We start from the raw sequence: 27,233 nt of genomic DNA, 5'->3' as shown, positions 1-27,233 counted from the left end.
TGTGCTCCGGAGCCGTTTGACCCCAGATGTGCCGGCAGGCTGGGCCAGAAGCGCCCGCGGCCTCCACCGTCTCCAGTGTGCCAGGAAGGAGGCGCCAGGCTCTGTCCTGTATCTGTTTCCATGGGAGCAAAGAGAACACAGGTTTTGTCTGGTCTGAACATGAGGCCCTAATTCAGGGGGTTGCCCCTGGAGAGGGCTGTGGGGGTCCCCTCTGGCCAGGTCCCCCTGACTCTAGAGGATTCATGGAATCTTCGCGAGCTGGATGGGCTTCTCAAACATGGCTCGTCACTGGAAGCATGGCTGTGGCAGCCGGGGGGATGCTGGATGGTGCCGTCGGGGCGGACCTGAAGCTGGAGAGGCGTCAGGAGGCCCTACAGCAGGCTGCTCCCCCGGGAGGACCTGACATCCCACCATGTGGCATGTCAGCATGAGGTGTTTGCTCTAGATCCAGATATTTGACAGCTCTGATTAAGAATTTTTGCTGTAATTTATTCTCTCACTTGAATCTTGCATTTGCCTTTAAATATCAAATCTTATTTGTTTGATATTTGCATTTTCATTCTAATCAGTAAGTGTGTAAATTACACTCATGCATAAAATAATGATGTTTGGTGAACGCCTTTTTACAAAATGCCTGCTTCTAAAATTATTCCCCTACACCCAGGAAAACACAGAACAGTGTCACTGGTAACTTGGAGACAAAATTATTCAGTCAGTCTTCTCAATTTTGGTTTTTGACATTCAGGTTAGCAGTGGACAACCAGCAATGTCCCTCGGTCATCACAGGGAAAGAGATGACTGCATGAAGAATGTCTTTAATTACCGGGTCCTCCTCCTGCCAGGACCTCCCAATCTGGGGGCCACGGCCTGGATGACCCAAGCGGCCCCAAAGCAGCACCCCGATACTCGAGCATGCCTTTCTGTTTGGATCTGGAGACGCCTCCATTGTGGTGCCTGGTTGTTCACAGGACGGAGCATTTTGGTGCTGCCGGTGCCGCAGCTGGCCGACCCAGGAGGCAGTGTCCAGCCCCAGACCCACAGACCAGCACTGGAGCTCCTGGGAGAGCTGGGCCGCCGAAGCCTCACGAGCCGTCTCTGCCCCGGGCGCCCGGACGCTCCGCCAGACCTGTGCCCTGGTCCTCCACCTGCAGATCTCCGCCCTTGGCCCCAGGGGACCCCGCCCCGCACCCCGGGCCATGGAGATCTCACACAGTTCTGACACCCTGCCCTCCCCTGTGGACCAGAGACTTGCCCATAGCCACACCCGCTTATCCCAGAGGCCTGGCTTTCTCCTCTTTTCCACCAGATTTCACAGCGTTTTCCCTCTTCCACTGGTCTTTTCAGAGAAATACCTTCTTGTCTTACAATATTCGCCATCTCCACTGTGCTGTTTGTTTTCTATGGCATTTGGTTTTGGCTTGTTCTGTAGGAATCATTCCTTCTTTATTTGGGCTTGTTTTATTGTTCTTTTCCTAGTTGCTCTAGCTGAAAGTTTAGTTCATTTAGTCGTCACCGTTTCCTAACAAACGCAGCTATCACTCCAGGTTTCCTCTGAGAGCCCCTTTGGTGGCACTCCATAGGTTTTCATAGGTACTATTCTCATTTGTGTCCATTTTCAAATAGTCTAATTTGCCTTTTGGTTTCCTTCACAAACCCCAAATTATTTATAGCAGTGTTTTTATTCGTGGTATTAATTTCCAGGTAGAAATATTTTTAAAGCTTAACTTTTTAAAAAATGAAACTGCATTGTGTTCAGTGAACAGACTGTAAATGATACACGCAAGTGTATCTGTATACATGTATGTGGGTATATATACAAACAGACTCCATGAACCAACCGTAGATTATATATGCTTATTACGTGTACGTGTGCACACACACACACATACACACACACACTCAGTGAACAGACTATAAATTTTCTTCCTTTGAAATTTCTTGACAATTTTCCTGATAGATGGTCAGTTTTTGGTGGCTATACCATATGTGATAGAAAATAATATAAATTATGTATTTGAGTGATATAAAATGTACAAAATAAAGTCAAGCTTTTTTATTGTTTGATTCGCTATTTTTTTTTTTTTTTTTTTGGCTTTTGATCTGTCATTTTTTAGTTAGCACAAAGGGGCTCTGTTTCCCAGGGGCCCCTCAGGCTGTGGCTGCAGGTGGGAGGGTGAATGGGCCAGAGTCCCCGCCGGAGGTGCCTGAGGGGCCGCTGGCAGGGTCTGGGGGGGGGGGGGGGGCCGGGTTCATCCACAGGATGCCTCCCCCGGGGCAGATGGCACTGGTCTTCTTGTCCCCCTCCTGCTAGTAGTCAGAGTAAACCCCTTGCGGAGGCCCATCACCACCCCAGCCCCAGGTCCAGGCAGGCGGGGAGGGCAGGGGTTTCCCCATGCTCTCTCGCCCCCGAAACCCTGGAATGCCTGGGCAGGCACATATGGATGCCCTGTGCAGACCAGGACCCCGCCCCCCACCCGGAGGCCAGCATTCTGGCCAGGCCAGCCGCCCCCACCTCCAGCTCTCAGAATAGCCTGTGGCCAGGGCAGGCCTGTGGTAAACAGCCCAGGAGCCTCCCTGGTGGGTCTCAGATGAGTCATCCTTTGAAAACACAGGGCTGTGGGTGCCGGCCTGAGGTGGCGGGCGGGCCCCTGCGGGCCTCCTTCCTGCTCAGCAGGCTAGACACAGGCTGGGCGGGGGGCGGGGGCTGTGGGGGGTGGGCCGGGTGACCCACAGGAAGGGGTGAGCCAATGGGCAGGCTGCGCTGCTCTCCTGTGTCCCTCGGGAAGGAGGGTCCTGGCCCCCCGGAATGTCCCCCAGGCACTGAGGCAGGACCCCAGTCACCCTGCGCAGGGCGGCCCCACCCACTCCGCACGCACACGCCCACTTCGGGGCACAGGGCTCCTCCCAGCCTGGCCCAGTCTCCTGGGCACCCCTTCTCAGGTGACACTGGATTAGGCTCCAGGGCTGGTCCCACTGCCTCACATGATACCCACGAGGTGCTCACAACTCCTCTTCAGCACAAACGCCACGACTTCCCTGCCTTTCCCTGTCCAGGCACCAGCTTTCCTGCTTGAAAAGACTAACGGTGCCCCCTGGCAGGACCGCGGGCGGCTCCCTGCATCCCTTGGAGGTTAGCACACTGCAAGGTTCACCTCCCTGAGGATGACGGTCTCACCGAGGCAGGACTCAAGGAGCATCTGGCAGGCAGGGAGCCAGGGGCCCTAAACGGGGAAGATGCAGGGGGCCTCACCCCTGGATCAATCCCCGGGACCTCTCCTCTCTCCACCTGAAGCACTCCCCCTCGCTGGGACCGCCCTTGTCCTCTGCCCAGCACCTGCTTCCCAGGGTGCACCCAGCCCTGCAGCCAGCACCTCCTCCAGTCCTTGCAGGGCAGCCGAGGGGCCCAGGGCAGATTGCCTTCAAGAAGCCCAGGGGGAAGTGGTCCAACGGAGAAAGGGGCTCCGGACCAGGGTCCTCAACAGACACAGGGCTGGGCTGGGCCTGCCCAGCACGCCAGCCCCCCAGACCTCCAAGCTGCTGCTCCCTCCACGGCAGGTTTCTACGCAAATGTCGTTTTCTCAGGGGCTGTCCCTGCTAAGCAGCAATCTCCTCACCCGGAGTGTGCGTAATTTCCTCTGTGGTTCCAGCCTGATCTTTCCATGTAATTCCTGGCACTGCTTGACTTGGTTAACACTGATGTATTGCAGCACCAGTCTTTGGGAGAAAGAAGTCCCCAGAACTGCCCCCTGGTCTCAGATTAAGACATTTAACCCTCCTGTGCCCTTCGTGAAGCAGCTCGCCTGGCCCAGTCTCTGCCCAGGGATAGGACAGCAGAGGCCTAAGGGAGTTTCGACCCTGCGTGTTTATGTGCATGTGAGCTTCACTGACTACACTAGAGCCTTTGACAGTGTGAATCACAACAAGCTGTGGAAAATTCTTAAAGAAATGAGAATACCAGACCACCTGACCTGCCTCCTGAGAAATCTGTATGCAGGTCAGGAAGCAACAGTTAGAACTGGACATGGAACGACAGACTGGTTCCAAATTGGGAAAGGAGTACGTCAAGGCTGTATACTGTCCCCTGCTTATTTAACTTCTATGCAGAGTACATCATGGGAAATGCCAGGCTGGATGAAGCACAAGCTGGAATCAAGATTGCTGGGAGAAATATCAATGATCTCAGGTACGCACATGACACCACCTTAACTGTAGAAAGCAAAGAGGAACTAAAGAGCCTCTTGAGGAAGGTGAAAAAGGAGAGTGAAAAAGCTGGCTTAAAACTCAACATTCAAAAAACTAAGACCATTGGCATCTGGTCCCATCACTTCATGGCAAATATATGGAGAAACAATGGAAACAGTGACAGATTTTATTTTCTTGGGCTCCAAAATCACTGTGGGTGGTGACTGCAGCCATGAAATTAAAAGATACTTGCTCCTTGGAAGGAAAGCTATGAACAACCTAGGCAGCATATTAAAAATCAGAGACATCATTTTACCAATAAAAGTCCATATAGTCAAAGTTATAGTTTTCCAGTAGTTATGTGCAGATGTGGGAGTTGGACCATAAAGAAGGCTGAGCACTGAAGAACTGATGTTTACGAATTGTGGTGTTGGAGAAGACTCTTGAGAGTCCCCTGGACAGCAAGGAGATCATACCAGTCCATCCTAAAGGAAATCAAACCTGAATATTCATTGGAAGGACTGATGCTGAAGCTGAAGCTCCAATACTTTGGCCACCTGATGCGAAGAGTCGACTCACTGAAAGGCCCTGGTGCTCAGCAAAGTTGAGGGCAGGAGGAGAAGGAGACGACAGAGGGTGAGATGGTTCGAGGACATCACTAACTCAATGGACATGAGTTTGAACAAATTCAGGGAGACAGTGAGGGACAGGGAGTCCTGGTGTGCCGAAGTCCATGGGGTTGCAAAGAGTCAGACATGACTAAGTGACTGAACAAAAACAAAGGGCATACCCATTTGTGTGTCTGAGTGTGTGCGCATGTCTGTCTGTGGCTGTGCCTCTCTGTGTGTGTGTGTGTGTGTGTGTGTGCATGTCTGTGTATGTATGTATATGTTTCCTTTTTGTGATTTCCTAGGATGAGTCCATTAAACCAAACCAAATTACTTCTCAGAGCAAAATATGAAGGAACCAGGCAGAAAGGTTCAGCCAGGAGTTTCCGTTCTCTGACCCCCTGCAGTGGTGGTGGTAGTTTAGTTGCAAAGTCATGTCCGACTCTTGCGACCCCACAGACTGTAGCCCACCAGGCTCCTATGTCCGTGGGATTCTCCAGGCAAGAACACTCGAGTGGGTCACCAGGGATAGAAACCGGGCCTCCCGCACTGCAGGTGGACTCTTTACTGACTGAGCAACAAGAGAAGTCCCCTGACCTCCTGCAGTCAACGCTCTGTTTTCAAAGGCTTCTCTCATCTTCGCCTGTTGACACCGGACCCCCAAGTTGGATAGTGGCTCATGGTTCCTTCCTTGACACATCATGCCCTGCACGTGCCTGGGGCAAGGGTGTGAAGAAGGCACTGATCTTAGTGGAGCATGTGTGTTTTGAGGGGGAGAAACCATAAAAGAAAACAGAAGATGGTTTGGTATCATGATGGTGTCAGTAGGAAAATAATTTAAGTGGCAGGTCGAGAAGAAGGTGGGTGGGGCTAGTGAGACAAGGCTTTAACCAGATGATAGTTGAAATAGAGGGAGAGTTGTGTGTGGGAGCCGTCATATCTCCCAAGAGCATGGCGGCTGTGGGGAGAGGTCACCAAAGTCACAGAGAGCCCCAGCGAGGCCCCCAGCCCTGATGTCCACGCTTCCTGGGGTCTGCCCACCCCATGGCCACTTAAGGACACTGAGCGTGGGAGGCCTGGGTTGTGGGGCTGGAGCCTACAGAACCCCAGGGCCAAGGGAGATGCTCTGATGGTCTCAAACCTAAGCACCTTCCTGCCTGGTTCCCCTCACCAGATGGGGGGCTGCTTCTCAACCTCCATCGCAGTTTGCATCACCTCCTTGGTCTCTGAGTAACCCTGTGCAGAGTTACCTTATCTGCGCACAAATGGCACTGTCAGTGTGAGAGGGAGGGAGGGAGGGATTCCATATCTGGGGGATGAATGCCCCCAAACCTCCATCGCCAGTCAAGCCCACCTCATCCTTTGTTCCCCGCCCACCCTCAGCCCTGGCCCCAACACATCACCAACAGCTCCAGGAGAGCCCAGGCTTCACAGGCTTCAGATGGCCTCAGAAACATCTCTTTTGTTGACTTGCTGGGCTGGGACTCCCTTCCTTCACTCAAGTATCTAATGGGCACCTTCTGACTGTCAGGCACTTCGCCAGGCACTGAGATTCAGTGCTGAGTCTCATGGAAAGTGGACCCTGAATTCACACTGGAGGAAACATTGGTCCTGAGAGAGCAATACAGTGAGTCAGTGGGAGAGTAGGGGTCCCACCCAGGGCCCCCACCAGAGACCGGCCTCCCCTCAGTCTTGCCAGAGAGGCGTCATCTACCTGCTCTGGAAACTTGCAGGGCCAAAGGGCAGGGGGCAGGGAGACTGGTGGTGGCTGTGTTTGAGATGTCTCCCTTGGCGAGGTTCACCTACCGTCCCAACTATGATTTCAGGCCAAAATGCACATTAATATTTCCTAGTGGGGGTCCAGAAGCTGCTTGAGCCCAGGGGTACCGCCCCTCTAGCTGTAGGTGGCCAATTCTGCTAATGTGGTGAAGTCAATGCACACACACAGACACTCTGTCCACACACACACACACTCTGTCCACACACACAGTACACACACACACACACTGATCACACACACACTCAGTCCACACACACACACACACATCACACACACACTGTCCACACACACAGTACACACACACACACATCACACACACACACTGTCCACACACACAGTACACACACACACACTGTCCACACACACACTGTCCACACACACACACTGCCCACACACACACTCTGTCCACACACACACACATCACACACACACAGTACACACACACACACTGTCCACACACACACTGTCCACACACACACACTGCCCACACACACACTCTGTCCACACACACACTCTGTCCACACACACACACACAGAGTCCACACACACACACACTGTCCACACACACAGTACACACACACACACACTGATCACACACACACACTGATCACACACACACAGCCCCCCCCCCCACACACACTGTACACACACACACACACACACTGTCCGGCCCAAAGCCAGGGAGGTTCCGAACACCCAGGCCCCTCTCTCCCTGCCAGGCGGATTCTAACCGGGGCGCCGGCTGGGCCAGACCCCGGCTGGGCCAGAGTTAAGGAGCAGGCTGGTCCCCTGGCGATGGAGTGGCCCCGCACGCAGCAGCCCCGAAGCTGCGCAGGCCTCCCTCCGGGTTTGGGCCGAACACCCCGCCCCCCTCATCTTCTCCAGGGGCGGCGGCCATAGCCCCATAGCCGGTCCCCGCCGGCTGCCGGGGGCGCGGGACCCGCCCGAGGCGGGGGCGTGAGGCACAAGGTCGCCGCCTGGGGGGAGCTCGTTCGGCGGCGCAGACGCCCAGCGGTCTCAGGGAGGGACTTGGCCCGGGTTTCGGCCCTCGGCTCTTCCGGGAGAGCCGGGAGGCTGAAGCGGGCCGAGGTCGGGGCGCGGGGCCCCTCTCGGCAGAGCCTGCTCAGCGCGGCCCCTGCGCCCTCCGCCTGGCTCTCCGCGCTCCCTCGGCACACCGCGGGGAGGAGGCGCCCTCTCCGTAGCGGGCCCGGGGCTGCAGAGCATCGCGGGGCGCGGCCGAGGGGAGGAGAAAGGAGACAGCGGAGTAGGCCCGGGCTCCCGGGACGCCAGCTCCGCCAATCTGCGGGCGCTGACGCGGGGGGCGGCTCCGCGGCGCTCGGATATCTGCCCGCCCGCCGGGGCGCCGGGCGGCGAGAGGTTGGGCCGCGAGGGCGCCGCGCACGGGGAACGGCCGCTGCACCTGCCCCGGACCTCGCCGGCTGCTCCGCGCGCCCTGCCCCCGTCGGCCCCGCTCCCGCCCTCTCCTCGGTCCCAGCGACCCCGCGCCCTGGTTCCCCACCAGGTCCTCACCTGGGGGCCGAAGCGCGCGCGCGCGAGAGAGCGCCGAGCCCTGCCCTGGGAGCCGCCCCTTCGCCTGGCCCGCCGGCCACCCAGCGCGGCCCACGAAGCCGTGGAGACTGCGCCGAGCCTCGGATCGGACTGCGCCGCGCGGTTGCCACCGCCACCTCCGGGCCGCCGCGCCTGGGCCGGGATGGGCCTAAGTGTCCGGTCCCTGCGCGCCTGATGAGCGCGGCCGCGGCCCCGGAGACCCAAGCGGGCCGCTACGTTCGCGGGGCCTCACCAGGCTGCGCCCCTAGCTCCGCGGACCAGGGCCGCTGGGCCGGGCCGGCCGAGGGCGCCGCCGCTCCGGAGAGGCGAGAGGAAACTGCCCCGACATGGCCGGGCGAGCGGGCGCTTTGGCGTCGCGCGCCCTCCGCGTGGGACAGCTCCAGGGCTGGTAGCTGGTCGACGCCAGATGGACCTTGACCCGCGCCGCGGCACCGCGTTCGTGCCGAATCAAGGCTAGAGGGGCACTGGCGGGCGGCGCTCCGGGGGCGCCCGGAGGTCCAGGCCGCGCCCGTCTGGGACCATGAAAATGATTCTGGTGCGCAGGTTCCGCGTGCTCATCCTGATGGCCTTCCTGGCGGCTTGCGCGCTGCACCTCGTGCTGGATCTGCTGCCCAAGCTGGAGCGGAGCGCCGCGCGGCCCTCGGGGGAGCCCGGCTGCTCCTGCGCGCAGCCCGCGGCGGAGGCGGCAGCCCCCGGATGGGCCCAGGCGCGCGGACACCCCGGAGGGGAGCTGGCGGCCGCAGCCTCCGCCGCCGGCGACGCGGGCTGGCCCAACAAGCACACGCTGCGCATCCTACAGGACTTCAGCTCCGACCCTTCCTCCAACCTCACGTCCCACTCGCTTGAGAAACTGCCCCCCGCAGCCGAACCGGCCGAGGGCGCCCCGCCGGGACAGGATCCTGGCGTCCCGCGCCCCCCAGACCCGACTCACCGGCGGCTCCTCCCGGACTCCGGCCCGCGTGGACCTGTGCCGCCCCCTGGCCTGAGCCAGGACGGCTCCCTCCTAGCCAGGCTGTTCCAGCACCCGCTGTACCAGGCCCCCATTCCACCTCTAACGGAGGGCGATGTCCTCTTCAACGTAAACAGTGACATCAGGTTCAACCCCAAGGCAGCGACGGGGGAGAACCCAGACTGGTGAGTGGGGCGGTGGTCGTTGAGGTGGGTGCTGGAAAGCTGGACTCCAGAGGCAGCCAGGAGCCATCTGAGAATAAAGACCCACCCAGGGCCGCTTCCCGGGAGGTGCCCTTGCACATCCGAGGCTCTATGTAAAGAGTGTCAGGGTCAGGGACTCCCCGGGGCGTGGACCTTGCAGTAGGAGCTGCAGAAAGGGGAGTTTGGGGGCACACAGCAGGCAGACTCCAGGCACTGCCTTTGTCTCCAGAATGACCGCCTCCCTGAGGAGGACTGCTGGGCGGCTGGGAGCTCTTCCCTGTGGCCACTGGCCTGGCAGGCAGGCGGGGCAGGCGGGAGCCGGGAAGAGTCGGCTCTGCACTTACGGGAAAGCAGGGCTGGCCTGCAGGGCCTGGTCTCTGGAGCGAAAGCGCTTCCTTGGGAAGCGACTGGCTGCCGGCTTCCAGGGACTTGGCAACGCTGCTCTGGTGGACACGTCAGGAAGGTCTGGAGCGGCCTAAGGAGCTTTGTAAACCACTCCCTGAGAACAAAATTAGTGAGGGGTGTGCTGACCCCCCTGAGGCATTACTGAGAGGCTCTCCCAGCCAGGTGCCAACCATGCCAGCTGCAGACAGCAGCGGCTCCCTAAAAGGCAAGTGGTGTCCCCAGGGGCATCCCTTTAACCGCTTTAAACCCCTGCCCCCAAGGCCCTCAGCCACACAGACCAAAGTAAGCAGATGCTGCAGCCCAGGGTGATGAAATATTAACCAGCAAGGCCAACATAAATAACTACCTGCGAAAGGTTACCCAGGCAGCTGAGGGGAAAGGCCAGCTTTCCAAAACATCTCATAAAAGCCTTTCTCCTTTGCATCTGGACCAGGCCCAGGGTTTTCAGTCTAAACACACCAAGGTGTTCGGTAGCCTCTGAGCTTTGTCTGCTGGCCAGGTTCACCGAAATGCTCAGCAATTTGAGAGGCAGAGCCATGAGCCAGGCCTGAGCCTCTTTGTAGGACAGAGAGAGAGTCTGGAGCAGCAGTCAGTGATGGGACCCCCGGGCAGCTTCTTGTGACCTGTCGTGTCCATCGTGGGGCAGCATTTGGCTGAAAAGGCCTCACTTGCAGGTGAATTAGCACTTAGGTTCCGCTGTTCCCTCTGGCAGCAAACAGGGTCTGTCCTCCCTCCGACTGGCCCTTTGACTCCAGAGACAAGGACAGGCCACGTGGGCAGCAGGTCCTCGATTTGCGCTTGGACTGGAGTGAGCACTACTTTCCTCTCTCCCCACCCAAGGCTGCTTCCTGAAAATCAAATTTAGCCTCTTGCATCACTGCTGCCCTGAAGCAGAACACCCAGCGAAGGCTTCAGCCAGACTGGGCTCGTCTGCCCCCAGGAAGGCAGCAGCCCCTCATACCCCAGGCTGGCAACATGCTGGCCAGGCTGTTTCGGAGACCCCAGGACAGACCCGGCGGGGCCTAGCGCTGACAGCTGGGTTTGGTCTCCTTTAGTTATAGCTGTCTGTGGCGTCTCTCGAGGGTAAGTGAGAATTACGGGCCTTCAGATATGTTATTAGTCGGTTGAACAACAGCCACAGAAAAAGTGCGGACGTCGCAGGGTCCTGTTTGAGCAGAGGCTCCTCTAAATAAACCCACGTTTGTTTGGATCCACAGTGAAAACCTTGGCGTCGGTGCCAACTCCCCCGTCCGTCCCGAGGCCTTGCTGTTTGTCCTTTCCCTGCTGACCTGGGTCACCTTCATTTGTGCAGGCCACATGAAGGTCCTGAGGATGGATTCCTGCCCACCGGGGAGGCGGCCGTGGACTCCTATCCCAACTGGCTCAAATTCCACATCGGCATCAACCGATATGAGTTGTACTCTCGACACAACCCAGCAGTGGAGGCCCTGCTCCGTGACCTGGGCACCCAGAAGATCACCAGTGTGGGTAGGTTCCCTTGTGCCCGGCCGGCTCCTTGCTAAAGCATCACCTCCTGGGCGAGTTATACCAGCAGCCTTCCTGGAGGAGGCGCCCACAGGCTTTCAATGCTGTCTGTAGTTGAGGGGGGATGGTGGAGAGGGAAGGGCTGCCTTCTGCTGCAAAACAAGCAAGGTAGGACAAAATGCCACCCAGCCCATCCTATTATTCTGCTGGGCAGGGGGGTTGGGGCCAACCCTGCAGGTGAGGAAGGGTCAGCCCTGGCAGCTGCAGGGAGACACCGCAGAGAGGCCAGAGTCTCCTGAAGCTCACATCTGCTCCTGGATTCGGGGCGGACGAGGAGTGACCATGGCTCCACTCTGCCCGGGGCAGAGCCCCATGCACCGAGTAGTTTGGAGGTGACATCTTCGAGGACTTTGGGATCTGCTAAAGCAGAGGATTCAGGGCACCCAGTTACTGATTTCAAGAAAATGTGTCAGCAGTGGTCTCTAGGCGTGGAGGTTTGGTGCCATTGTTCTCAGGCCTATAGGCGATTGTTTGTGAAGGTCCCGGGTTAGTCACCAGTGGCTCCCAGAGCAGAGGGGGCGGGCAGAGACCCTGGGTGGGAAGAGCAGTCCTGGGAGGCCCAGAGGGTGGAGGAGGACTCAGGAGCATGATGCTGGGAGCAGGGGACTCCAGGCAACTTCTTCCTGACGTCTGGACTGTCCTGTGGCTTAAAGGGCTCTGCTAACCAGGTTCTGTCTGTCGCCAGCACCAGGGAACTGGGTGTTGCTTGCGAGGCTGGCAGCTGGGGGTTTCCAGAGCTTCTTAGAGGCTGTGTTGGGTGTCTCAGCCCAGCGCTGAGCTATTTCTGGCACCCGCCCTCCTCCTAGCATGTGGCTGTTCACCCTGAGAACACGATGAACACCCTCCTGGCCAGGGCAAGGTGGTGGTCTCCCCTGCTCGACGCCGCCCAGGAGGAATCTGAGCGCCTCCAGCCTCCCCCTGGGCTGGAAGGCGGTCTGTGCGGCCGGTGGGGACTGCTGGGGAGAGGCCGCAGCTGGCGCGTCCCCTGTCCTCCTGAACAGACGAGGCTGTTAGAGAAACACCCAGTGCGGTGACCACTCATCGTCTGTTCCACAGGCTCTCCTGAGCACTTCCACATCTCAGGGCCCCATCTGGGCAAGCAGTTGGGGTAAACCCAACCCCGGCAGACTTCTGCTACATACTGACTTGCTTGTTTCCGGGGGCCCAGAAATGCACACATGATGGGCAGAGAAAGTCCAGGGCGATAAGCGAGGAGGGGACCTCCCAGCAGGACCGGGTCCTGGATGGGGCAAAGGTTTTCATGGTGGAAGCTGGCAGGGAACACAGGACTTTGGGGGGAAACTACACCAGCGTTGGAAAATTAGGGTTTAGGGAAGTGCAGCGTTCAAGCTTGTAGGCCACTGTCCAGCGTGGTCTCCCATCTGTCCAGTAGGCTCAGGCACGTTGCGTCTTATTCTGGGAAGCTGGCCTGTGCACCAGGCGTGTGCTGTATTGACTTGGGCCCTGAGCAGGGCCTTGGGTAGAGGCAGGGCTGGGAGGACCCCATGGACTGGCCAGGCTCCCCGTAGCCCTCAGGGCACAGCCGGCCGCCCGCCCCACTCTCACCGGACGTTGCTCTGCACCCAGGGTCCTGGGAGCCACTGGAGGAAGAGAACGGGCCTCTTCCGTACCCTGGGGACTGACCTTGGGCCACCCCCATCGGGTCCAACCGTCCCGGGCTTGGTGCCCAGGCTGCCTGACATCCCAGGGGCCAGGACCCCACCCCAGAGTTCTGGCTTGCTCTGTGCCCAGCGGTGGGACCTGGACTGAGGGCCTGCCCAGCTGTGTCCTGCGGGCTGTTGGAGCTGCTCTCATTGCTGGATGACCCTGGCCAGCTGGCCCTAATCCAGCACGTTCCTTGGGGCCATGGGCTGGTCAGAACCCAGGGTGTCACTCACAGGTGCCTGATGAGCATGGGAAGACTGGTGACGGCCCTGGGCGGCATTCCCCGTGGTGAACGGCGGGCCGGGGGTGTCCCGGTTCCCCCGTCATGGGCCGGAGTGGCTCTGGGCAGACAAATCCAGCTCTGTGGGCCTCCTGGAGTCTCTGTGGATCACAGAGGTGGTCATAACCTCGACCCTGTAATCTCCAGCTTGCAAATCCAAAATCATAACCCATTTAACAGCAAAACCCGACCCAACATGAACGGACATGGAGGCAAAAGCTAAAATGAGAGGCTGTTTCTGAATCTTCGTTTTTCTCGCTTGGAGTGAACGTTCTCACATTCCTCTGTGGACACAGCAGTGTGTTTAAGTCCCGGGCTCTGCCCCCAGCCCGCCCCGGCTGCAGGTCCTCTGGAATGGATGCCCCTGCGCCTCTTGTCACCTGAACGCTTCTGCTCCCAGAGATCTTGAAGGAGGGTGTGTGTCTGAAGCCTGCCTCAGGGGCTGCTGAGAGGTGGGAGCAGAGGCTGTGGCACCTCTGTGCGGGGCGGCGGCGCTGGGCAAACTGGAGTGCAGTGAAGGCCTTGGCTGGATGCTCAGCCCCACCCCGCGTGGCCTTGGGCCCGGAGGTGCTCCCACGGACTCACACTTGGGAGGAGACCCTCTTCCTGGAGAAGCAGAGCATCACACTGGGAGTGGGGCTGGTCTGGCCAGGTGCAGGCCTCCCCTGGAGAATGGACGCTTTCCCTGGGCGGGGGTGGGGGTGGGGGTGGGGTGGTGGCCCTCCCATCCAGCTGGACATTTTGATTAAAAACCCCACTGCTGAGACAGTGGTTTCTGACTGGGCCCTTGGCCTCACAGAGCCACAGGGTGGATTTAGAGACAGGGGTCCCTGGATAAGAGCTGTCTGCTGCTGGGGGCCCTGCCCCTGGCACTACTGTGACCTGGGGGTGGGTGCAGCCCTCAGAGGCCCCGTGGGAGTCTGGGGTGCAGCACTTCATGGGAGCCTGGAACCAACCTTGGAAGTCAGGGTTCAGCAGCACTGTCCTTTTGAGCTTAAAATAGAAGAAGAGCTAGAAATCCAGCCCGTCCCCCAAGTCCTGTCCTGCAAATAAGGGAACAGGCTTCCAAGAGGGCGGGCTTGCCCGTGGTCAGCTCATTCCTGCCCCTAGCTCCCGACTTGGTCCTGCCCTGAGCGGTCTCTTCAGTCTTGGAACGTGAGAGAAGGTGTGGCAAAGATAGTGGCTCCTTCCAGACCCCCAGAGAGATTTCTTTATCGCTGGGCTCCTGGCTGCGTGGTAATGACCCTGGCTGCCTTTAGAGAGTTCAGATGTTATCTGCCTCCATTCAGCTTGAAGCCAGGCCTATGAAGGCCTGGGCTTTACTGGTGACGATGGTGATGATTAAATCAATAGCGTGGACAATTACGCGTACAGAGTAAATGACCCAATTGACTACTCTGTGCTCTGAGTCATTTAAAAAGAAGTCACGTAGCAGGAAAGGATTCTGGCAGCCTCTGACCTGAAGCACAGGCCCTGCAGTTGTTCGTCCAGGTCAGGATGGAGCCGTGGGTGGAGCTGAGCAGAGGTGATGGCTCCACTGGACCGATGCCCCAAACACTCACTGGCCTGCTCGGGCAGCCGCCCCCGGGGCCTGGAGGCCGCGAGGCCACCCTGCCTAATGAGCAGGCCCCTCAGGAGGGCAGCTCCGGCCCCAGGAAGGCCACAGTCCCAGCCCACCCAGGGACACCACCGCTTTGGGCCCTAGTGCCTGGAGCTCTTCCGATTCATCGGCGGGGAACCGAAAGTGCCCCGTAAGCCGGATGCCCAGCCCGGGGCCAGAAGGCCTCTGTCATCCCGGAGGAAGGACCCAGGCACCTCGGGGCTCCAGGGGGAGGCGGCGAACAGCTGCGTCCTATCTCCGTTCTCTCCGCTGTCGGGCGGAAGCAGGAGGACAGAGCTCCCGTGGTGCTGACCCAGCGCCCGCTCCGTCCACCCTGAGCCAACGCGGTCGTGTCCCTGGACTCCAGGGGACGGCTTTCTGAGTGGGTTCAGTCCGAGCCCCAGGCGGGAGCTGCTTTCCACAGGGGGTGCTGTGGTTTCCCTTTCCTGCGAGTGGGTCTCAGCCCTGCCCCAGCCCCATGGGGGCGCTGGGCGAGGGTGTGGAGCCCCGCTTCGAGAGAGGCGGCTGCGGTCGGGGGAGCGGAGGAGCGGTCTAGGGCGCCAGCCGGGTGGGGAGCTGCACCCCGCCCTCCCTGTGCGGCCCTCCGATCCCTCCGCCGTTGTCCCGGTTCCCAGGCCCGGCTGCCCTCCTGCTACGGCTCCTCCAGCCCGGGCGGCCCTTCCTGACCCTGAGCGCTCCGCCTGTCTCAGGCCTCGGTCCCAGACCCTCGCTCACCGCCGCGCCGCCGTGCCCTCACGTTGCGCCCACACCACGGCCTGTGCCCGGGTCTCGGACCCCCCTCTCTCCCCCATGCGTCCGCGCTCACAGGCCTCCGCGGGCAGCAGCTGACCGTGCTCTTTCCCTCCCACTGCAGCCATGAAGTCGGGCGGCACACAGCTCAAGCTCATCATGACTTTCCAGAACTACGGGCAGGCGCTGTTCAAACCCATGAAGTAAGTGCCCGGCCAGCGGGCGGGGAGGGGGTGAGGGCCGTGAGGTCGCATCTCAGCTGCTCAGCCCTGGTCTTCTCGCCAGAAGACAGCCAGGCTTTATGTGCATGGGCACACCTGTGCCCATGAAGCTTTATTTCTGAAGCTAGTAGGTCAGCTGATTTGACCCCTGATCCCTATTCCAGATAAAATAGAAACCGTGCTCCCCAAATCAAAAGGAAGCACTCAGTGGCATCTGAAAATCGTGGGGAGTGTGGAGAAGGGACGTTTGGAAGGCAGACAGCCCCAGAGACTCACCACGCACGTCTGTGGCATGTGATGTCCACTCTGGCGGTCCTGGGGCTTGGGTGTCTCCCGTGGGCCGTTCGGTTAGTTTCACACGGGGCCGTCTCTGCCCTGACTAGAGGGTTCATCATGTTTAAAGCACGGGCCGCACCCCCAAGGGTCCGTGAGGCCACTCAGTGTCAGTGTGTGGAGGAAGTTCACATCTCCTTGTGGACTAGGGAAGACAACTGACCAACCCCTGCTTTGTGACTGTACCGACCACCCAGGTGCACACGCCCCCAGCGTTCGGGGGGGGTGACGCAGGCTGCACGTGGGCTCCGTGGGCCCTGGAGGAGACGGGATCCCCTGGCACCGCGGGCCCCTGCGCGCCCTCTCAGGCTGGAGCTTGAGTAGAGGGGCCCCTTCAGGCCCCTGATATCCCGGCAATGTGCTGGGGAGGAGGGTGCTCCAGGCGGGGTCGGGCTCCGACTCTCATTGCTGGCCCTCCCTGGCGGTCACAGGAATCCAGGACAAGCACCAAAACCCACCACGTCCTTGTCACTCCCTCAGCCGCACTTTGGGGCACAGGCCTCCCGTCTCCGGGGTGCGTCGAACACAGTCCAGCAGACTGACCCCGGGTGTGTGCAGAGCCGCAGGTGGGCCCATGCCTGGCTCTGGGGGTGGGAGCCGAGTGGCGCGGGCAGGGCAGCCTCTGCTGGGGCCCCAGAGCTCGGGGCTTTGTGCTGCTGGGACTCGGATGGGCCGGCGGGGGCGGCGGCTCTGGGCTCCGCGCCTTGGCTTGGGGTAGGGGGGCTCTCGGGGGACTCTCCCGGGTCAGTCCTCTCCTTGGGCATCCAGCCGTGCTGTGTGTGCAGGTGCCCTGGGGCTACGCCCATGTCGAGGGCTTGCACAGCATGTGGTTTAGTGCACAAGCACCTCTGTGGGGTGGAAGTGTCATTGTTGTTATTATTCTGCCAGGTAAAGATGCGGGAATCAGGGCTTGGTGAGGCGGCAGACCGCCCGAGGCTGACCAGACTCTGGAGCCTCCCAAGGCCAGGGCGCCCAGCCTCTAGCCCCCCTCGGCCTCCCCGACCTCCCCCTACCGCGGGGTGACCATCACCTCCATGGTCACAGCAGGCGCGAGTGGCGGCTGCTGGTCTGGCAGACGCGGGCAGCCAGGCTTCGGAGGCCACTTAGAAAGGCCGCAGAGTTCACGTCTGCCCCCTTCTGCCCTGAACTCTCTGCCCTCAGCCTGTGTGTGCCAGAAAGGACGTCAGGGTTCCTGTCCGAAGGCCGCACACGGAGGGTCAGCCTAGGGTGCAGCTCATGTCCCATGGGCTGAGGCTGAGGCTGGGCTGAAGCCATGGAAACAGTGTGGGGAATCCCCTGGTGGCCGGGGAAGCTGAGGCCGGGAGGACGGGGCGTATGCACGGCCAGCCTCCCTGCACGCTGCGCTCCGGGAAGGGGGCCCTGGCCGCAAGGCAGGCTCTGCTAGGCTCACGCTGCTGACCTCACACCCTGGCCAGCCCTCCCGCCGCTCCTGCTGGCCTGGCCCACGCCCGCCCTGGCTCCGGGCTCTGACCCGCCCCAAGTCCGGCATCTGCTGAGGTCTGGTCGCTGGCAGCCACCACCCTCCTGATGACCCCGGGGCACACCATTCCTGCCCCCACAGCCATGGTCTGAGCAGGAAAGCAGCTGTGGTTTCTGGCCATAGCATTAAGAAAATAAATATATGATTAATAATTCCCTTTAAAAAAAAAAAGCTTTCTTCGGTGAGCTCATAATATCTTAGTAGGCTGAATGTTTTGAATTAATCAGGTGGTAGTTTTCTCTGAGATCCTGAAGGATTGTGCTGAGAGGACCCAGGCAGAAACGGTCCTGGGGCAGGAGCGGAGCCGGGCAGGGCTGCAGGGTGTGATCCCCGTGGTGTGAGGGGGCCACTCATAGTCTAATGGGTATATTTTAATAGACGTTGAAAAGTGTATAACTAGCACATTAGCCTGTCAGTTGCTGGATTGTCTTGCTTTTAGTGTTAGAGCAAGATGTTTTAGCACCTTTATCCAGATACAATTCACATAGATCGAAATTCAGCCACTTGGAGTCTGTCACCCAGTAGCTCTCAGCATATTCACAGAACTGCACAGCCATCCCCACAGTGTTGAACTGCTCCGTTACTCTGGAAAGAAACCTTGTGAAGAGTTGTCCTTCCTCCAGGCCTGGACACACCTAATCTGCTTCTCGTCACTGTGGACTTGCCCATCCTGGGATTTCACGTGAACAGTATCAGTCGCTGTCGGCCTCTGTGTCTGCTTCTCTCGCTGAGCATTGGGTGTTCAGGGTTCTTCCACGTCGTGGCGAGTGTCTGAGCCTCCTTCCTTTCTGTGGCCAAACACTGAACAATGCTCCCTGCTGTGAATGGGCCACATTTTATTTGACTTACTTGCTTTACTTTACTTTCGTCTGTCAATGGGTATTTGCCTTATTTCCACTTTTTGAGTGTATGGATAACGTTGTATGAACATTTGTGTTCAGGTTTTTGGGTAGACATGTATTTTCATCTCTCTTGGGTGTAAACCTAGGAGTGGAATTGCTGGGTCCAGAATAACTCAGTGTAACTGTCTGAAAAGCTGCAGCCGCTTCTCCCAGCAGCTGCCCTACCCAGCAATCTCTGCAGGCTCTGCAGCCCTTGTCTTTATCATCCCTGTTGATCTTCACCATCCTGGTGGGGGTGGACCGCGTCTCTCTGCGGTTCTGACTCACAGTTCTCTCCTGACTAATGACTGCGAGCATCTTTGCACGTCCTGTTGGCCATTTGGATCTTCTTTGGAGAAACGTCTGTTCAGATCTTTTGCCGCTTGCTGTTCAGTTGGTCGTCTTTCTATTAGTAAGTTGTGAGAATTCTTCATGTATTTGGGTTCAAGATCCTTATCACACACATGGTGTCTTTTGAGGCACAAGGTTCTCATTTGGAGGGTGTTGGGTTCAACTGTCATGCCGTTGCTCATGCTTTGGTGCAGTATTTAAATTTTAACATCAGAAAAAGTCCATGCTAGCTCACAGTGGTACCGGTGATGTGTGTGCCTGGATGGAAGCCCTGGTGTATCCACAGAGACAGGAGGCCTCACAAGGCCATTCGTGTGTGACCTCCAGTAAGTTCCTTCCCTCCCTGGGACTCAGTTTACCCATCTGTCAATGAGGGCGTTGTAGGCAGAGGACCGAGGTCTAAACTCTACTGGACTGGCTTTAGGAGACAGGGCACCACGTTTATGGAAGGAAGCCGGGAGGGGTTGGCGGTTTGGCGAGGCGGAGCGAGACAGCACAGATAAGCCAGAGTGTGCATCAGATTCCACCCTGCTCCTTAGAAGGGAAGCTTCCAGCCTGCTCATGACGCTGGCTGTGACCACCTCCTGGTAGAAATGTGCATTCAGCCACCGCACTCACAGTGAGCCCAGCCTGGCCTCCTGCCTCTGAGGGCCTTGACCCTGGGGCGCAGGGCCTGGTGCTCAGGCCTGGTCTGCAGGACAGACAGAGGAAGGAGGGCTGAGCACGAGTGTGAACGTCAAGTGGGCATCACCCCAGGCCAGGAGTCCAGCCTGAAGGAGGAGACACATTCTAGGACTGGTGGCCTCTGAAGGCTGGAGGCCCAGGACCACTGTGTGGAGGACTACATCAGAGGCTTTCTAAACTGAGATTAATTTAAACGAGATGAAGTTGCAGCCTAGTCTTTCTCCACACCTGGGCATCAGGGGTTGCATGGCTGGTGGTGCCATGTTGGACATGCCCAAAGTCACAGAAAGTTCCCTGGGACAGAACTTGGGGGGAGATGAGGCCAGGCAGCTGGAGACAGGCAGGGGCCAGGCCCTGGCAGGCATCTGAACCTGGATGTGATCTCTTCCCCCGCTGTGCAGGGACAGAGCTGGGAGGGTGGGAGGGCTCACCGGGAACCAGAGGTGAGGTGTGGGGTGAGGACGGGGACAAGCCTGGGTCCCAGAGACATGTGGAGGGAGGCAGACACCCTGAGCATGGGGACGGACTTGCTGGGGCGAGAGAATGAAGGCTTCCGGCCTGGGGGACAGTGGCCAGGGGGCCTTGTGGGGGGTGTCCAGGCAGGCCAGGAGCACAAGGCGGGGCCGCGTTGTGGAGGGCATCCTTGTTGTGAGGCCTTGCAGCCCCCGTGCCATCTCTGGGCCACAGTTGCCTTCTGCTGCTTGAGGCTGGACAACAGGAAGCTTTGGGTCCCGGCCCTTCTGGGACCTCTCTGTCTTCAACCAGTAAGGCCATGGGTTCATACTGGTGGGGGTCTGGGAGCCACTGCAGCACCCACCCCAGGTCCATCCTTGCTAATTGTCTGGGTGTCCTGGGGTTTGCAGTTTTGACTTGTAGGCGTTAGAGGGATGACAAATACTGAGTGCGCTGTTTAGGGTGCACAGCTGAATGAAGGCTGCAGACCTAGCTGCAACTGTGCTTCTGCTCAGGTCACTGGCCAGCAGAGACTCATCACTCCCCACAGTCTGCTGAGGCTGCTTTGAAGTCCCCATCTCCACCAAAACAGCCGGATCACCACCAGAGAGTTTGGAACCCAGAGCTACAATGCCCTCTGTGCCACGTGTGGTTTGGGATCCAAAGCATGTTCAGGCGCGGGGAGGGAAGGAAAGCACCCCTGCCCCCGGGTCGCTGTGAGGAGAAAATAACTCCAACAGCAAGACGACACCCCCGGGACAGACGGGCCTGCCGCCGGAACTCTGTAGGCCCAGCCTTGCTTGCAAACCAGAAGATAAAGAGAAAAGCCCCGTGGGCCAGGCTCAGCGAATCTGAAATGGGTCATTTCGAGTCTGGCTTAACGAGCACCTGTTGTCCAAGGCTCAGGAGCTGGGGGAACCGTGGGAGGTGCCCCCAAGGAAGGCCCCAACTTGGCCTGGAGGCAGGTGGGGCTGAGGTCGTAGGTGCAGGAAAGGGCACTACGCCAGGCCTCGTGGGCCAGACAGAGAGGCCACTGTTAGCCTGTAGACCTGGTTGTAGACAGGGAGGCTGAAGCTCAGAGTGGCAGGGGACGTGCCCGAGGGCACCGGCCAGCAGGAGGTAGAGCTGGAGAGACCACTGAAAGTGGAAGTGAGCGTCACTCAGTCATGTCCGACTCTTTACGACCCCATGGACTCCATGGGATTCTCCAGGCCAGAATACTGGAGTGGGCAGCTGTTCCCTTCTCCAGGGGATCTTCCCAACCCAGGGATGGAAGCCAGGTCTCCCGCATTGCGGGCAGATTCTTTACCAACTGAGCAACCAGGGAAACCACTGTGTGACAGAGTGGCCACTGCATGGTCCGTATTCAGATCTCAGAGCAGTGGCCACTGTGATCTTCGACATCAGTAACACGTAGGTTCCTTCCTGGCTCCTTAAGTTGTAGCGCAGTTTGGTTGTAAGCCCGCGTGTCCACACCGTGTGGGCGTCGGGGCTGACCTGGGCAAGCATTACCGCCCAGGCCGCTTAGGGCCTCAGGAAGCTCGTCTCTCTCCAGAGTCCAGAGTCAGAGACCATGGTGTCACAGGACCACCTCCCCAAAGGCTCCAGAGGGTCCCTCCCGCCTTTTCCCTCCCGAGCGTGGCGTCGAGTCTTCGCTCTGTGCCTGTGGCCACATCACTCCCGTTGCCACTTCCGTTATCACGCGGCCTCTCCCGTGTGTCTCAGTCCAAATCACCCTCTTCTTATGAGGACGTCGGGCACTGAACTCAGGACCAGCCTGATCCACCGGGATCCCGTCTGCCACGTCCCTATTTCCAAACAAGGCCACAGTCACAGGTTGGGTTAGGACTTGGGAAGACGACGCAGCCCTCTCCCACGTCCCCACATCCGGGTGAGACTGAGCTCTGCGTGTCCCCACACCGCTTCCCAAGACCTGGTGGCGAACGCAGGAAAGTGTTTCCATCTTTGCTGTGGATGGGTTCACCGGCCACCTGCCTTGGTTTCCTCTGTATGTTGGACAAGGGGGGGTTGATTAGATCAGGGGCAAATGTTATCAGTGTTGGTAAAACTCAACACAGCTTTAGCTTTACCAACACTTCGAGTTCCCCACTTTCCCACCTTCTTAAAATATACATTTGCATTGACTGGAGCATTCATACAGAAATGCACACGGATGGTAAGCAGATCTTTGCAGCACAGGCAAGTAACCAGGCGCCCAAATCAGGAACAGCAGGCAGCCCCCAGGCTCTGGTGACCCCTGCAGTTTCCACCTCCCAGGGTGACCCCCTGCCCTCCCGTTCCTGACACGGGAATCCTCACTTCCTTGCCCCCATCCCTTGCTGCCGGTTTGTCTGTGAGATGCCTCCCCCAGTGCCCAGGCTGGGTGCCAGTGCCCGTGATGGCAGTACATGCAGAGCCTGGACTGCTCACAGGCTGCGAACGCCCTGCCCCCTGGAACAAGCCAAGCCTAACCCCTGTGTCTGGCCCGTGGGGCTCACTCCCTGCATTTGCAAGCAGCAGCTCCCCTCTGTCCTGCCCTGGGCACCTTGGTCTGGAGGAAGCCCTGTAGAGGTGCGTTGCTGCCGGCCCTGCAGGGACTCAGGCCCGCCGCTGCCCACCGCTTGCCCCTTGTTCGTGCTGCAGCCTGGTCTCCCCGAGGCTGCTGCGCTGGGCCAGGGTTTCCCGCTCCAGGGGGCCACGCCCTTCTCGTCTCGAGCTCGTCAGGATTCTACAGCCTCCGCTCCGACTGGCAGAGGCAGGACCCTGTCATTGATGTGTCAGGTTGTTTTATTTTTATCACCAGCTCTGCTTCAAGGAGGAGGAAATTGAGGCTCCAAGGTCTAAATGTGATTTAGGAGTGGGCGGCCAGCCAGGGCTTGCTGGGGCCCAAGGGTCTCGGACATCAGGTCCCGGCCTGTCGGGCACAGCTGACCGGGGAGCCCCGGACCCGGGGTCTCTGCTGGGGATGGGGGGGCGCCCACACCGCCTGCTCCTCTCAGAGGCACCGCGCAAGAAGAGACTCTAAGTACGCAGGCTCCTGTTGTGGAGGAGAGGGGGTGTGTGTGTGTGTGTGTGTGTGCGTGCGTGCGCGCGCGCACAGGAGCATGAGCGCACGAGCCTCTCCCAGAGAATCCGGCCCTAGCAGCTGTCCCGAGGCCCCGGAATTCCTCGGGGCCAAGGGGCACACAGGCAGCAGCAGAAGCGCTGAAGGCGGGAGGCCACCTCTCGCTGGAGCTCAGCCTCCCCGCCCCCCGTGGCTGCGCTGTGCGCTGCTGGCCTGGCCTACCCACCTCAGCGGGCCGCTGGCACCCAGCTCCCCTCCCTGCACTTACCCCAGGGAGGGCCCACCCCAGCCCTGTATGCTGGGCTTCCCAGAGCCCTGCGGTTTGTCCGTAGCCTCAGTTGACCCCCACTGAGCCCTGGGTGCGGCGCTGTGGGGCTGCTATGTGACCCATCCAGTGTCCCCGGGAATCAGAGGCCAAGAGGAAGGCCCGTCCCGGGCCGCCCCACGGGTCCTTGTGGCTGGCCCAGCCCTTATGCTGGGCCGCTGCCGTCCACGGGCTCGAGGGGCCGGGGCACCGTCACTCCAGCTCCACAAACGCCCTGCTGGCTTGCCGTGGGCCCAGACTGCATAATTCGGGTGACCACAGGAGTCCACTGTCTTCTCCTGTTCCCACTGGGAATTTGGAGTGATTAATAATTCTGTAACCGTTGCAGGAAGGTTGGCAGGGAAGTAGGTACACAGTAAAAGCTTCGTACAACCTGCTGCAAGCATAGTTCTGGCCCAGCCCTGCGTCGCCCCCGTCAAGCAGGTGGGGGCCGTGCTGTCTCCCAGGCCCTCCAGCTTCCTCAGGACACCCACCCTGGCAGGCCATGGCATGTTTCCTTGGGAGCTTCTGGGAAAGATTATCCCCTCTGTTCAAATCAAAGCGAGCAAGTCGTTCTTTCCAAAAACGCCCTGCACAACAGCGCGGAGGATCTCTTTGTGCTTCTGTCTGCTGTTCGGGTCTCTGGCCTCTGCTCCCTGGGGGTTGTCGCTGTGCTGTCGTGAAAGGGGCAGAAGATGAAAAGGAGGGAGGAAACTCTGGCCATAGTTCCCTCGTGCTGGGAAAGAGGCCACGTTGGGGGTCTCAAGAGTAACTTGATCAGCTGGTTGTTTTTTATGCCCCAACAGGAAATATTGCGTACCTGAGCTCTTAAAAAGCCTTAAGAATGAGCCTGAATCTATCCCCTATGCTGGGGAAGAAAAACAGCATCACAGCAGTCACCTTGGTGCTAAATATTTACTCCACAGTGCCGTAGGCTAGGGGCAGCTTTTCTTTCCGTGAATAAAAAGGTGAGGAACAGGGGCTTAAATACAGAAAGAAATGAACTGGGGGCCTGTGTACACGGTCGCCGTGCACTCATTTCCACTCTAATTCTATTCCTTAGTCATGTCCTCAAACCCCAGACGAGCTGGCAGAACAGTATTTAGAACAGAGTAGATCTTCCACTTTCAAGCAGACCTACCCCCCGATCCCCGCCTCTTTGCCTTGGAAAGCGAGTGTCACTACAGTTCCTTTTAATGGAAGCGATGTCAGACTTGCTTTATAGTTAACAGATCTTTGAATTGTTTTCAGATTGGTTTGCATGAAATCCACCTTAAGGCACTTGAGTGTCTTCTGAGTTATTTTACCCAACCATAAGTGAGAGACTTGTCCCATGTCCCACTTTGAAGACCTGTCTGTTGGAGACCCTGGCGGGGGGTGGGATTGGGGGGGGGGGGAAGTCCCTTGGGACCCCCTGATGGTGGCCAGTCAGAGCTGGGCGTTGATGCGCTGGGCCCTGATGCTCTGGCCCATGGCCTGCGGGGGGCGGCCCACTCTGTGCCTGAGTCCCGTCCTCGGGTTGGTCATCCTGAGGCCCGTGGCCTTCAGGAAAGTCCTCCTCGACAGGAAGATAGGATGGTAGGAGTGGACTGCAGGTGCCCGAGGTTCTGAGTAAGACAAGTGCCTTCTCCCAAACAGATCCCCCACCCCCACAGGGGCCAGAATTAGCAGAGCTACTGACGGATCGTCTGGCCCGCCCTGAACATCTGCCACTGAAACCCTGATATTAAACAGCTTAATATATCTCCTTAATGACAAGGTGGCTGCCGTCTGCCGTGTGAGTGGCAGGATACTCGGGACAGAAAGGCTGGCTTCTGCTCCCTCGCCCACCTGGTGCGTCTGGCAAGAAGCAAGGTCTCCCTGTGGGCTCGGCCCCCATCGGGAGCCAGAGCCTCGTCCCCAAGGTGGCCTCCACCCCAGGGTACCACCTGGTCAGCATCAGGGTCTTCACAGAAGTGGGGGGTCAGGGCCCGAGGACAGGGCGGTCACCTGGACTCCTGAGCAGACCTGACGCGCAATCATGTGCGTCCTCGGTTTGGATTTGAGAAACCGGAGGAGAGATGTGGTGATGGAGGCAGACCTAGGACCCAAGAAAGCCGGGCGGGGCCGGAGTGGTCCACACCCCCGAGAGAGTGGGACAGGGCTGGAGTGATCCGCACCCCAGTCCCTGGGCGGGGGGGGGGGGGGGGGGGCGGTGATCTACCCAGGCCCTGATTTTGGGTCCTGGTCCCCAGAACTGCAGGACACCCCCTCCCCACTGTAGTCCCAGTGCTTGGAAGGAGGAGAGGGCCTCCCCAGAGGCGGTGGGGAGACAGGAGCTGCTGGGCTCTGCGGTCTGCAGACTCCCCCCACCCTGCCACCTCACCTGGGAGGGGGTCCAGTCAGACTGCCTGCCCCCGAACCCTGACTGTGCGAGCCTGTGTGGGTGCGGCTCTGGCAGCGGCGCTGGGCTCTGGAGAGTTCTGCGGAGGCCGTGCTGTCATCTGCAGTTTACTCGGGGACCCGGGGGAGGCCCTGGGGAGCCCCGCGCTATCTGTGGGGACCTGCAGGGGCAGCTCCCCACCCGCCGCCACCTCACCAGCCCTGGGATGCTCCTGTTCCCGCCCGACGCGCGGCAGGCCCCGCTGTCTGGGCCTCAGCTTCCGTCCTGAGCTTGGGCACCTGGGGGCCCTCGGCACAGGCGGGGACGCGGGAAAGATGCGTGACAGCTCTGTGTGCCCTGAGCACAGGTGCTCTCTTTCCAGAGTCTGACCTGAGATTAGCTGCCCTCTCTCTTGCTCACCGCGTGGGAGTGCGTGGCCCCGTCCCCCTCTGCACAGGCTGGCGGGGCGGGGCGGGGTGCGCGGGGCTCTGCTCCCCCCTGCAGGTGTCCTCCCTCCCGAGCCACCGTACCTGCCACACTTCACAGAGGGCGTCAGGGGCGCACCCGCTCCGTCACCCTGGCGAGGGTGGCAGCCAGGGCGGGCCTGGGTGGGCAGAGCTTCCCCACCAGTGTTCCTCCCAGATGTCCAGGGCAGAGGGGCCCCCGCCCGCCCGGGGCACCTCCAGCCTCGCGTCTCAGCCAGGGGTCCCCATGGGCTGGGCCCTGCGCTGAGGCCCCTCTATCTGCGAGCTGGACCCCCTCACTGGCTGTGTCATTGCCTACAGGCCGGGAGACACTCTGCGTCACAGCCCAGGGAGTGTGCTCACAGAAAGCCCTCAGCAGGGCACTCTGCTCGGAGGAAGAGCCGGTTAAGTGTTGGCTTTTGTTCCTTCACAGATTCTGGTCATAAGCTGCCAATTTACTCTATTTTTAACCAAAGCAAAAGTTCTCTGTTTTCCCACAAGTTGAGGAAGGCTGAGATGCTGACGGTAACAGTGGGAACAGCCGGGGAGCTGCTCCTCTGCGGAGGGGACGGTGGTCCAGCAGCGGCCCCGGGGGGCACCACGGTGAAGCCCTGTGGGAGCTGGGGCAGCACTTCGCAGGGACTAGATGCACCCCCCAGGGGGCACGTCCTCCCCAGGAGCCAGGACCTTTCTTGGGGACACAGGGATGGTTTTTGCTGCTGAACCTCTGGGGCTGTGGCCCCTTCTCCCCTGTGAGCACAGACGCCTGACCAGGTGGCTGGGGGCCAGCACCTTCGACCCTCACTGTGCCTGGAGGTAGTTCTGATCCCTGAGGAAATGCAGATTTTCAGGCCCCACAACTGGAGCCATGTCTGACTTTGGGAGCCCAGAAGAAAGAGCCTCGGACACCCAGTTCCTGACCAGGGCCTGCCCTTTCCAGCTGTGTGTTTCTGCAGACCACTTGTGTCATTAAAACAAGAACAGGGGACTTCCCTGGCAGTCCAGTGGTTAGGACTCCATGCTCCCAGCGAAGGGGCTTCAATCCCTGCTTGGGGAACTGAGATCCCACCTGCCTCTCA

The 27,233-nt window shown here is 59.3% G+C and overlaps 2 protein-coding genes across 2 annotated transcripts in view; both read left to right on the top strand.

The window, feature by feature from the left end:
• The first annotated feature begins 296 nt into the window (after positions 1–296).
• LOC133063260 (basic salivary proline-rich protein 3-like) lies at positions 297–8,314 on the top strand. The gene is made up of 4 exons (XM_061152375.1): positions 297–417; positions 969–1,128; positions 7,456–7,527; positions 7,687–8,314. The coding sequence occupies exons 1-4, from the start codon at positions 297–299 to the stop codon at positions 8,312–8,314; spliced, it is 981 nt and encodes a 326-aa protein (XP_061008358.1).
• Positions 8,315–8,503: 189 nt separating this feature from the next.
• Positions 8,504–27,233, top strand: part of FAM20C (FAM20C golgi associated secretory pathway kinase) — a 32,186-nt gene continuing 13,456 nt past the window's right edge. Inside the window, exons 1-3 of the mRNA XM_061153863.1 lie at positions 8,504–9,273; positions 11,009–11,184; positions 15,661–15,739. Of these exons, the coding sequence (XP_061009846.1) occupies positions 8,660–9,273; positions 11,009–11,184; positions 15,661–15,739 (869 nt within the window). The 5' untranslated portion in view covers positions 8,504–8,659. The remainder of the gene's footprint in view (positions 9,274–11,008; positions 11,185–15,660; positions 15,740–27,233) is intronic.

This window comes from Dama dama, chromosome 10 (genome assembly GCF_033118175.1).
Source record: "Dama dama isolate Ldn47 chromosome 10, ASM3311817v1, whole genome shotgun sequence".
Classification (NCBI taxonomy): domain Eukaryota; kingdom Metazoa; phylum Chordata; class Mammalia; order Artiodactyla; family Cervidae; genus Dama; species Dama dama.
The sequence above is the reverse complement of the archived record's forward strand: the minus strand, read 5'-3'. Positions and strand labels throughout refer to the sequence as shown.

Excerpts from the sequence above, each read along its gene's own strand:
- LOC133063260 (XM_061152375.1), top strand. The coding sequence starts at position 297 with ATGGCTGTGGCAGCCGGGGGGATGCTGGATGGTGCCGTCGGGGCGGAC. Across the intron at positions 418-968 it reads ACCTGACATCCCACCATGTG|GACGGAGCATTTTGGTGCTG; the intron begins GCATGTCAGCAT and ends GGTTGTTCACAG. Across the intron at positions 1,129-7,455 it reads CCGGACGCTCCGCCAGACCT|GGGCGGCGGCCATAGCCCCA; the intron begins GTGCCCTGGTCC and ends CATCTTCTCCAG.